Here is a 10,975-nt window from a genome sequence, read left to right on the forward strand (position 1 = left end):
TAGTTGATTTCTTTAATTTGTTTATCACCCTCCTTATTTCCTACACCATTTTCATGATAGCGTATTTCTCCAAACATCTAAATAATTTTTTCTCTATGCCTAGCTCTAATACCAATTGATACAAGATATTTTGAGAGGAAAAAAAAAAGAAAAAGAAATATTTAGAGAATTCGAAAGGTAAATTGTTGAATTGAGATATTAGCATTCACTCCTAACTCCTTCAAGTACTACAAGCGGGGGCCAACACCAATCACACCCATACACGTTCAGATTTTCCCTTACATCTCGTGCTTTATACACGTTTTCACCATTGGACCACAAGGTAAGAGGAGTAACTGGTTGTGTCTCTGCTGACAGAGTTAGGAGAACAATGAAGGTAGTTGTTAGAGATATATATTAGACATATTAGCCCAATGTAATAGGCCCAAGCCCATTCCTGCTTGTATTAGTAGTCTAGGGTTTAGTCGCCTATATATACTCATGTTAGGGTTCATTGTAACATAGGAGGTTATTGTACTACACTCTCATACAATAAAGATGTAGCCCTTAAGGGATTCCTCCGTGGATGTAGGCCGTAAGGCTGAACCACGTAACCCTTGTGTTCTCAGTGTTCGTCTTCTATGCTTCCTCTTCCGCATCTACTCTAGCATACACAACATAGTATAACACATCGCATGTGCACATCGCATGGTATCAGAGCCAAACTCCGTTCTTGGCATCAAACAAATATCTCTAGCAAACAAAGAAGATTCTCATGTGCACATCGCCAACAGAAGTCAGAGCATGCTTCTCTGCTGGATCTAGACTCCACGGCATCTCGCAGCCACTGTGGCGCAGTGCTGTGTCCAAGATCCACAGACTCAAGCAAACTGTGACTTAACTTATCAGATCTGCGCAAATCCAAGCCTCGCCTGACGAAACCAACACCACAGACGTGTTCCAAGATCTCTCGCGACCAAAACCCAGAAATTCGGTCAACCAAATCCTTGCCACGCGCCTCCACACGCCGCAGAAGCCTCTGGCAAATTCCCACGCGCCGCTGCAGATTCTCGACTCCCAGGCTAGATCTGAGTCACACGCGCCACCAAGACGGCCTTCTCGTCCACCGATCTACTTGGCCTGAGAATCTGGTGGTCATACGATGCTGCACGCGCCACCACGCGCTAGCGCAGTTTCTAGCAACTTCTCCACACGCCGCCGCCGATTTCACAGGGTCAGATTCTCCGATGGTTACACGCGCCGCCATGACGGCCTCGTAGCTCGCCGATCTGCCAAACCACCGAAGTCCGAGCATCAATCTACCTTTCACGCGCCTCCACGCGCCGTCGGAAGTTCCAGACACGCGCCGATAAACAGCCATGCGCCGAAACTGAAGCTGTTGTCACCTGATGACGTCATCAGACACGTCAGCCCTAATCCACGTCAGCAGCCACGCAAGCAAGTCCACGTCAGCCCTAGTCCACGTCAGCGACACGTCATCAGCCACGTCATCAGCCACGTCAGCAGTGTCGTCCCGTCAGCACCATGTCACCTAGCTGACCGTTGACCCGGACCGACCCGACCCGGACCGACCCGAATCTGACCCATGAGCACTTTGACTGTTGACTTTGACCTGGACCAGTTGACTTTGACTTTTTGCGTTGACCTTTGACCAAAAGTAAAAATTTCCAAAAGGGCCTATCTTGCTCAGTTTTTCGCGTAGATTCCAATTTTGGCCTCCGTTTCTTCATTTGAAGCTCCGAAATTGGACAATTGGCACATTCTTCATTGTGGTTTCTTCAAAGGCATTTTTCAAGGCATCTCCAAGTGATCTTCTCATGCTTATCCAACCTCAAGCCTTCATCGAGCTTCCGCCTTGAGTTTGAGGGAGGGTGTTAGAGATATATATTAGACATATTAGCCCAATGTAATAGGCCCAAGCCCATTCCTGCTTGTATTAGTAGTCTAGGGTTTAGTCGCCTATATATACTCATGTTAGGGTTCATTGTAACATAGGAGGTTATTGTACTACACTCTCATACAATAAAGATGTAGCCCTTAAGGGATTCCTCCGTGGATGTAGGCCGTAAGGCTGAACCACGTAACCCTTGTGTTCTCAGTGTTCGTCTTTTATGCTTCCTCTTCCGCATCTACTCTAGCATACACAACATAGTATAACACATCGCGTTGCTAATAATATTCTTAACAGTAGTGATGATATGGGGTTGGAGTGATCGAATTGAGATATTAGCTTGCAATGTCCCCCCTCCTCCCCCACACATATACATAATAGCTAGTATAATACATCGCTGGCATTGTCTGAAAATTCAATCAAAAGATCCATATCCACTTATCCAGCTGAGTTGCCAAGTTAAACAAAATGATAAATGCTATTACGTTCACAATATTTTCAAAACAAATCTTAAGTGTTAGGTTGTTACTTACTGTTACTGATGGACAAAAAATTAGTTTTAATGATAGGTTCAAATTATAACCAGTAATAATTTAACATCTAAAATTTGTTGTGAAAATATTGTAGTTGTAACACTTCTAAAAAAAGTTGTATAGAAGAAACACTTTTAGTCACATATCCCATCATCAAAAAAATAAAAAATAAAATCACCAAAATTAGTTTTGGATGAATAAAATCATCCAAATTAATTCTACTTCTAAAAGCAACCGGAGGAATTCATTGAATTTTTTTAGGTAACAAATTTGTTAGAAAATTTCAAAAGAAAGCAAATACCCATACATGGTATATCAAGGATCTGTCATGAAGTCAATTATTTACTTCCTTTGTTCTTTCTCCTCATAGTACTACTTACATAATTAAATTATATTGCGTTTGGGATTCATGAACACCTTTGAACTTTAAACTCTGGATCAGAGCAATTTATAATCATTTAAGGGCATACCCCAAAATGGAAAGAAAGAAGAAGCCACAACAAAGAATGTCTAAGAAAAAGAAAGAAGAAGAAAAGGAATGTATGGACTTGATTGCTTTGAAGAATATGATTTGTAAAGTTTAAAACAAATTCTCTCTTACTTGGTACCACAGAGACACCAAAATCATCTAGAACAAGAAAGTCCAATAAAGCCCTTTCTACAAATTAAGGGTGTCAATTAAATGACAAATTTTATTCGTTGAATTAAATGACAGATTTTAATTCACAATCTGGAATATCCTATGTTATGCAAATCTGATGAGATATATGTGTTTATGTTTTATAGGGTTTGTGGGATGAAGGGGCTCGAAAGATAGGGGTGTCTGGGCTACCTCCAATGGGCTGCTTGCCAATTGTTGACACCTTTTCTTCCAACAATACTTTCACCAATCGTAGTTGTATCGAACAGTATTCCTCTGTTGCAAGAGATTATAATCAAATGCTTCAAACTGAATTGGATGAGATGCAACAAAGTTCAGCAAATCATGGTTCCAAAATCTATTACGTTGACATATATGGACCGATGTTCGACATGGTTCAATACCCTGAAAAATATGGTGAGTGGATTGTTTTTTGGATAATCCTAAAATTGACTATAATGTAAGTTCTAGTTAGTTTAACTGGTTAAATATCTTATTATAGAATAAAAGGTATGAAATTTGAATTCTAATTACACCAAAAATATATCAATTGGTATTTTGACATGATAATAAAGAGTAATTATCATAAAATGAACGTCATAAGTTGAAATTATACTGTATCTAAAAAAATTGGCCATTGAGGATTATGCCTAAATCTAACTTAAATTCCTTTTTTAGAGCTTTAGTACAATCACAACTCACTGATCAGCTGTGATTTTTGTTGTAGGGTATGAAGAGGTTAATGTTGGATGTTGTGGATCTGGATATGTAGAAACATCAATTTTGTGTAATCAAGCTTCAACTGTGTGCACTGATGCTTCTAAGTATGTATTTTGGGACGCAATACATCCTACTGAAATGGCATACAACGTTGTCTTTCAGGACATTCGTTCTACAATAGATCTCATCACCAGCGGGTAAGATTCAATGATCAATTAATCATTGCTTGCAAAGCAGAGATTGATTTAAACATATGATTATCACTTCCTAGTTCCTATATACTAAAGCTCAATATAAATATGTCCAGACAATAAAAAAAGGGTAAAATAAAAATATTCCAGCGGCCATCAATATCAGTGATCTTTGTTCAAAGAGCAAATTGTGAAAGATTTCTTCTACCTTGCTTTCCGTAATGGATTGGTTTGATTTAATCTCACTCAAGTTTTTAATTTAATTTTTGGGAAAGGAAGTGCCACTACCTTTAAGATTAGAGATTAAATTCTATAAGAATGTGGTGTAAAACCTATATTTTACACCATTCAATAAGTGACTGTCACATCAGCATTACTTAAAATTCAATATATCTTATTACACCTAATAACATCTTGATAGATTCCCAATTTGGTTGGATTTATATATGAGTATTAGAATTGATTAAGTGTGATTATGTTTATTCTTAAATATGTGATAAGATGATGTGACATGTTAGGATTGGAGGGGTAAAACATGGGTTTTACACCATATCCTTATAGAATTTAATCTCTTAAGATTAATGGGAAAAATGAAGAAATTTCACACATTTTGTTTGTAACATAACCAATTATGTATATAATACAAGTAGTGTTAATAATTTATTCATATGAAAGTGATGTTAGTCTAATCAATATTAATTTGCCACCTTAACTATTTGTGAAACGGATATGAAAATTTTAAGTAGTGTTATAGTAGACATTTACTATGGTACATAGGTCTTACAAATTTATATGTCATTTTTTAAATTATAAAACAATAAGGTAATGAAAATGTTAATTAAAACTATTATAAATTTTACTATAAAATATTTACAAATTAATATGTTAATGACTGTGATTGATGTACTTTAACAATTTAATAACTGAATGTTTGAAATAGTTTTTACTTTTTATTTTTTTGACATATCCATTTGTAAGTCTTATCACTTATGTAGTGAAATTTGTAGTATTTTGTTCATCAAAAAAAGAAATTCGTAGTATTTTTTTATTTTTTTTATTTTGGATAAAACTTAGGTACAGTATTTTAGATTTAGTATATTAGGTTCTTCTACCTTTCCAGTAAAAAAAAAAAGTATATTAGGTTCTCAATTGAATTCAAACACTTCGTTGCATTCACCTATAAAACACAATTAGTATTATCTTTTCTAAGAGCATCATTATTAAAGGTGCTAAAAATGCTAAATGCTATTTTTTAGCATTTTTAGCACCTCAAATGATAAAAATCCACTTCCATCAAACTTGCTAAATCTTTTAATATTTAGCACCAAGCTATAGTGAGCTTGTATCAATACAAGCTCATTGTAGCTGGATTGTTAAAAAAAAAAAAGAAAAAAAAAAGGGTTTATTATTCCCCCAGTAGATCTATTTCTTTTCTATCTCTCTTTCCTATCTCACTTCTCTCTTCCCTCTTTTCTCTTATCTCTCTGGTGTTTCATGGTCTGTTGTGGTCTGGCGTTGTCTCTTCTTCCAAAACCTGATCTCTGCTCGTCACTGATCACTCTCGTTGCCGATCACTGCTTGTCACCAATCTCTACTTGTCGCCGATCCCTACAGGTCACTGATCAATAAAAGCTCTTCGTCTGCAAAGTCGCAAGCTTGTCGGTGGATGGACCAATGGTGGATGGGTATGGTTTGGATAGGTATGGGTTGGATAGGTATGGTTTGTGGTTTTGGATGGGTATAGTTTTGTGGTGGACCGGTGGTGGTGGATGGGTATGGTTTGTGATTTAGTGGGTATCGGTGGTGCTTGGCAATGGTTTTGATAGAGTTGAGATCAGGGTGGTGGGTTTTGGTTGGGGTTGAGAACAAGGTGGGTGTGTGGGTGGGTGGTGGTGGGTTTTGTAGTGGCTGTTGGTATTGGGGTGAGGCTGGGCTGCAGTGGTGGGGTTTGGATTTGCAGGTTATGTGTGGCAATGATGGTGGTTTTGGTGGATGGGTGAAGACGTTGGATAGATTTTTTTTTTTTTTTTTTTTTCTACTGTTGTTTGTGGTTGTGATGGATCTGGCTGGTAGCTAGTGGCGGCGATGGTGGGTGGATGCGGTGATTGTGATATGGGTGGGTGGATATGGTGGCCAACGACATTGGGTTGAGAAAGAGAGACACAGAGGAGAGAGAGACATAGACAGAGACAGGGAGAGGAAGAATAAAAAATAATAAAGAAAGAATATTTAAATGGAACGTTAAAAAAATAGTAGAAATTTTAATGTAAAGGATGTTGTAATAAAGTGATGTGTTATATGTTGTAAAATTGATTTTGAAGATGGTAAATGTTAATTTTTTAGAATGTTTGATGGGAATGCTCTAAGAACACCTAATTATATAAGATTAAATTGGTTAATGCAACTAAGTATTTGAATTTAATTGAAAATTTTAATGTATTTTGTCTAAAATATTTTACTTAATTTTTTTCATCTATTTATTTATTATATTGTTAATGTGGCACTAATCATAATAATTATCAAATCATTTTATAAACATTTTGTAATAAAATTAATAATAGTTTTATAATTTTCTAACTCTTTGAAGAAAAAAAAGCTAAAATACTATCAATTTTATTATAAAAATCTTACAAAACTATCTTAACAAAAGGTGTGATTGATGTGGCTTTAATGATATAGTAAAGAAATACACTAATTCAACCAGAAAAAAGTAAATAAATACATCTTAATTACTTTTTATAAATTGTGACGCATAAAAAGTCTCTAAAACTTATATAATAAAATTTATAATAACCCTATTTTTTAAAAAACAAAACTAACTTATTGATTATTAAAGCCAACAGTCAAGGAATAAAAGAAGGTCTCGTCTCTCCCATATATGGACTTATCATTTCATTAATTAGAGCCATTTAAATAAAATCCCTCAAAAAAAAAAAAAAAAACACACGTAAAAAAAAACCTTTCAATAGTTTTTTTTTTTTTTTAATTTTTTTAGAAGATCAATATATAGTCTATTTAAACTGTCAGAATCAAGCTTCACCTTCTGTCAACGACTTGAACTTATTTCTCAAAAAAAAAAAAAAAAAAAAAAAAAAAAAAAAAAAAAAAAGACTGAAACTTCTTTTATACCACACATATATGACACATCATTTGTTTGCAACTTGTTATACATAGGAGTAAGAATGATAACAGGGTGGATTCGAGGCAGGTTTTTCCATACCCGGACTTGACCCGCGGGCCAAGACCCTAGGCCCGCCCCGCGGGGCCCTGTTAAGGGATTGGGCCCAATTGGTGGCCCAACCAAAAAAGAAAAGAAAAGAATTGAAACCCAAATTTATTTTTGCCTACAGTCAAGCCTGCATATTCTAATTCAAGTCTAGATAACGTGGCCCAAATGCCAAGCCCAACCAAAAAAAAAAAAAAAAAGAAAAGAATTGAAACCCAAATTTATTTTTGCCTACATTCAAGCCTGCATGTTCTAATTCAAGCCTAGATAACATGGCCCAAATGCCAAATCAATCCAAATCATAAGCTACTAATCATAAATCAATAAATCACCTGTTACTTATAAATCTATAAATCAATAAACCATAACTAATATCATAATCATAATTCAATAAATCATAACTAAGATTTTAAATCAATAAATCACCTAGCTAAGATAACCATTTAATCATTAATCAACAAAATCATAACTAAAATCACCAGCTAAACATAAAAATAAAATAAATCCAACAAGTCCAAGAAATTAAAAAACTACAAAATAAATATCACAAGTTTAGGATAATTACAAACCAACAAATTAATCCAACAAGGCTAAGAAATTAAAAAAACTACTAAATTAATACAAAATATTTAATCTTCCACAATTGTGACACAACTCCCATCAATTGTGACACAACTCCCATCATCTTCATTTGGCTCCCCATCATCAGGAATTGACTGAAATTTACAATCTCCAGATATAGTTGAAGAACCTACAACAACAATGAATTAAAAAATGGAATAAACTTCATCAAACTGTAACTAGCAAATATAAAAACACAATTTTGATTTTATAAATAGAAATTAGACAATTGCTAACCGTTGATTTCACTCTATAACCAATTCTGAGTACACATTATTGCCTCTATAGTCTTGGATGTAGCCTACTACGGTGTGGACTTAAAAGTCTTCCACTATTGCTAAAGGCAGATTCTGAAGTAATAGTTGTAACGGGAATGGCTAAAATATCTCTTGCAATCCTTTGTAAAGTAGGATACTTGAGATTATTACTTTTCCACCATGCCAAAATACCAAAGTCTTCACTCCTTTTCAACACTCCCTCATCAATGAAATGGTCAAATTCCATTCTAGCACTCTCGTGTTTCTTTGAACTACTGTTCACAAACAAATCAAAACATGACATTACCCCACTCAACCTAAATTTCATTTGTGCCACTTGATTTGAAGTACTTGCAAGCATATGAGAACTTCCTTCATTATCTACAGGAGACTCTGTCAGTTTTTAAACCCCTTAAACAATTGATTTAACCTAGGTAATTAGCCAAGTTGTTACTTAGTCCAAATTAACAAGTCTAGGTTATCACAATAACAAAGATCAAATCAAGCAAAGCAGTGGAAAAATAAATAACACAATGATATGATAATCCAGGAAAACCAAACTGGTAAAAAACTTGAGGAGGATTTAACCTAGCTATCTTCAAGATAAAAAACAAATCCACTAGAAAGAATCGAAGTTCATACAATAAGACTTACAAGCCCCCACGCTCAACTTCTTATTGTTACTCACTAGTAGAACTTACTGACACAACCACGTGCAAGCTCCGAATCCACAGACTTCTTTCTTTGGCCTTTGCAAAACACAAACACCCCCGTTTGTTACTTTGAGATCCCACTCAAAGGTTTAGCAACACAAACTCTCCTGTTTGTGACTCCAAGACCACCCTTGAAGGTTTAGATCATCAACACCTTTGATGACAAGAGAAGGCAGCAACTTCTACAATATCGGATCTTGAGATTCTTCAAGGAATAGTACCGGTAGAAGACATAAGAAAGTTTTTTAGGAACAAAACCCTAAATACAAAAAAGACACACTCTTTTCTCTCTGAAAAGCCTTATAAAAACGTGCTTAGGGTTTCCTTTATATACTGGGAGAAGTAGATTAGAAACCCTAATCCTAAATGGGCTTGAACTATTGTTTGGGCTTAATTAAAAATTCTGCAGATACAACTTTCGATCGATTGAGCCTGTTTTTCGATCGATCGAACCTGACAGATTATGAAATCTTCTTCTTGTAGCTTGTATATTCTTGAATCTTGACTTGAATCACCTTAAGCATTGTCTAATAATACCTATAGACTCTAAGATCTATATCTAGAAAAGTTTGTGTTCACGATTTGCTAATTGTTTTAAACATTTAGAAGCTAACAGACTCATCTAATTCTCCATACTTATTAAGCAAATCATAACAAAGATTATTAATTTTTTTAATCTCCAAATCAAAATTATCACCATAAATATTAGGATAATAAAACTCCAATAACTTCATCTTATATCTTGGATCTAAGATAGCAGCAACAGCCATAACAACAATAACATTAGTCCAATAAGAATTAAATTTAGCAAGCATGCTTTCTGCCATCATACTTATCATCTCATTTGAAGACAAACTCCATTCATTCAATGCAATTTTCAACTCACACATCAAAGCAAAATACATATTAATTGTGGGGTACTTATAACTAGAGAAAAACTCAGTCACACTATGAAACAACTCCAACCTCCCACAAAAAGCTTTGGCTACCTCCTAATCATAATCATGTGATAGACAAGTATAAGATGTTTCACATTTAGCCAAACGCGAGAAAACATCTTTATAAATCAATTCAGTAAAAAGCATTAAGTAAGTTGAATTCCAACGAGTTTTACAATTTAAGACTAACTCTTTGGTACATTGAACATGCAATTGATGTGCATTTTCTTCAAAATTTTGCCTCCTTTTTGGTGATCCAGTTCAATAAATCACACTATCACGAATCCTTTCAATACAATCACCAATAAGAAACAACTCATCTTGAACAATCAGATTCAAAATATGTGCAGCACACCTCATATGTAACATAGACCCACCCAACATAAGAGAACTAGTATCAAGCTTATTTAAGAGAAGTCTTATCATGGCATTATTAATACTACAATTATCAACAGTTATTGTGGACAACTTCCTATCAATGTTCCACTCTAAAAAACAATCAATAAGGACTTCAGGAATGACATCTTTTGTGTGTGGAGAAGGAACATAAACAAACCTAGAAAAATAATATGAATAATTATAACATAACTCAATAAACATTCAATTTAACATAACTCAGTAAACAATCTAAATGTGAAGTCTTTAACATTCAATTTATAGATAAAAAAATTACCTTAAAACCTAGTTTTACAACGTCCAAGTATGATCAATAAAATGAGCGGTAATGACCATAAACCCTCTCTTTTTGTTACTTGAAGTCCACATATCAGTTGTAATTACCATCCTACTTCCATTCTTGTCTGTCATCTTCAAAGTTTTCCCCCTCTCATTATCATAGATTTTAAGAATGTCACTTTTCAAAGTATTTCTTGTAACAAGTTTAAACATAGGTTGAAGATCATCCGCAAATTCTCTAAACCCAATGTGGTCAATTATTTAAAGGGGATATTCATGTAGGATGACCATACGAGCAAGCTTATTCCTAACTTTAACTTGATCAAATTGGTAAGTATTCAAACTCATAGTTCCATCCACCTTATTTTGTTGTTTAATTAAGACTTATTGTCACATATCCCTTATATCTTTAAACTTCATCCGTGGACATCTTGCTAAATGATTATGCAAATGAGTTGTACCTTGGCTAGACTCACCTAAGTAAAGTTTGTTACAATGATGGCATTGAGCTTTAAATTTTCCATCAACTTTCTTCCTTGTAAAATGAGCCCAAACATCTGAGATAGTCTT

At 34.7% G+C, this 10,975-nt stretch overlaps 1 protein-coding gene across 4 annotated transcripts in view; it reads left to right on the forward strand.

Moving 5' to 3' along the window:
• The window catches only part of LOC126726074 (GDSL esterase/lipase At5g45960-like), a 46,800-nt gene extending 40,390 nt beyond the window's left edge, over positions 1 to 6,410 (forward strand). For 2 of the 4 annotated variants that reach the window (XM_050431197.1, XM_050431195.1), the window contains exons 4-6: positions 3,211 to 3,481; positions 3,792 to 3,981; positions 5,590 to 6,410. In XM_050431197.1, coding sequence (XP_050287154.1) covers positions 3,211 to 3,481; positions 3,792 to 3,981; positions 5,590 to 5,719 — 591 coding nt within the window. In that variant the 3' untranslated portion in view covers positions 5,720 to 6,410. The remainder of the gene's footprint in view (positions 1 to 3,210; positions 3,482 to 3,791; positions 3,982 to 5,589) is intronic. The other 2 variants (XM_050431199.1, XM_050431196.1) reach the window with 2 other exon arrangements.
• The last annotated feature ends 4,565 nt before the right edge of the window (positions 6,411 to 10,975 follow it).

This window comes from Quercus robur, chromosome 5, assembly GCF_932294415.1.
Source record: "Quercus robur chromosome 5, dhQueRobu3.1, whole genome shotgun sequence".
In the NCBI taxonomy this organism is placed as follows: domain Eukaryota; kingdom Viridiplantae; phylum Streptophyta; class Magnoliopsida; order Fagales; family Fagaceae; genus Quercus; species Quercus robur.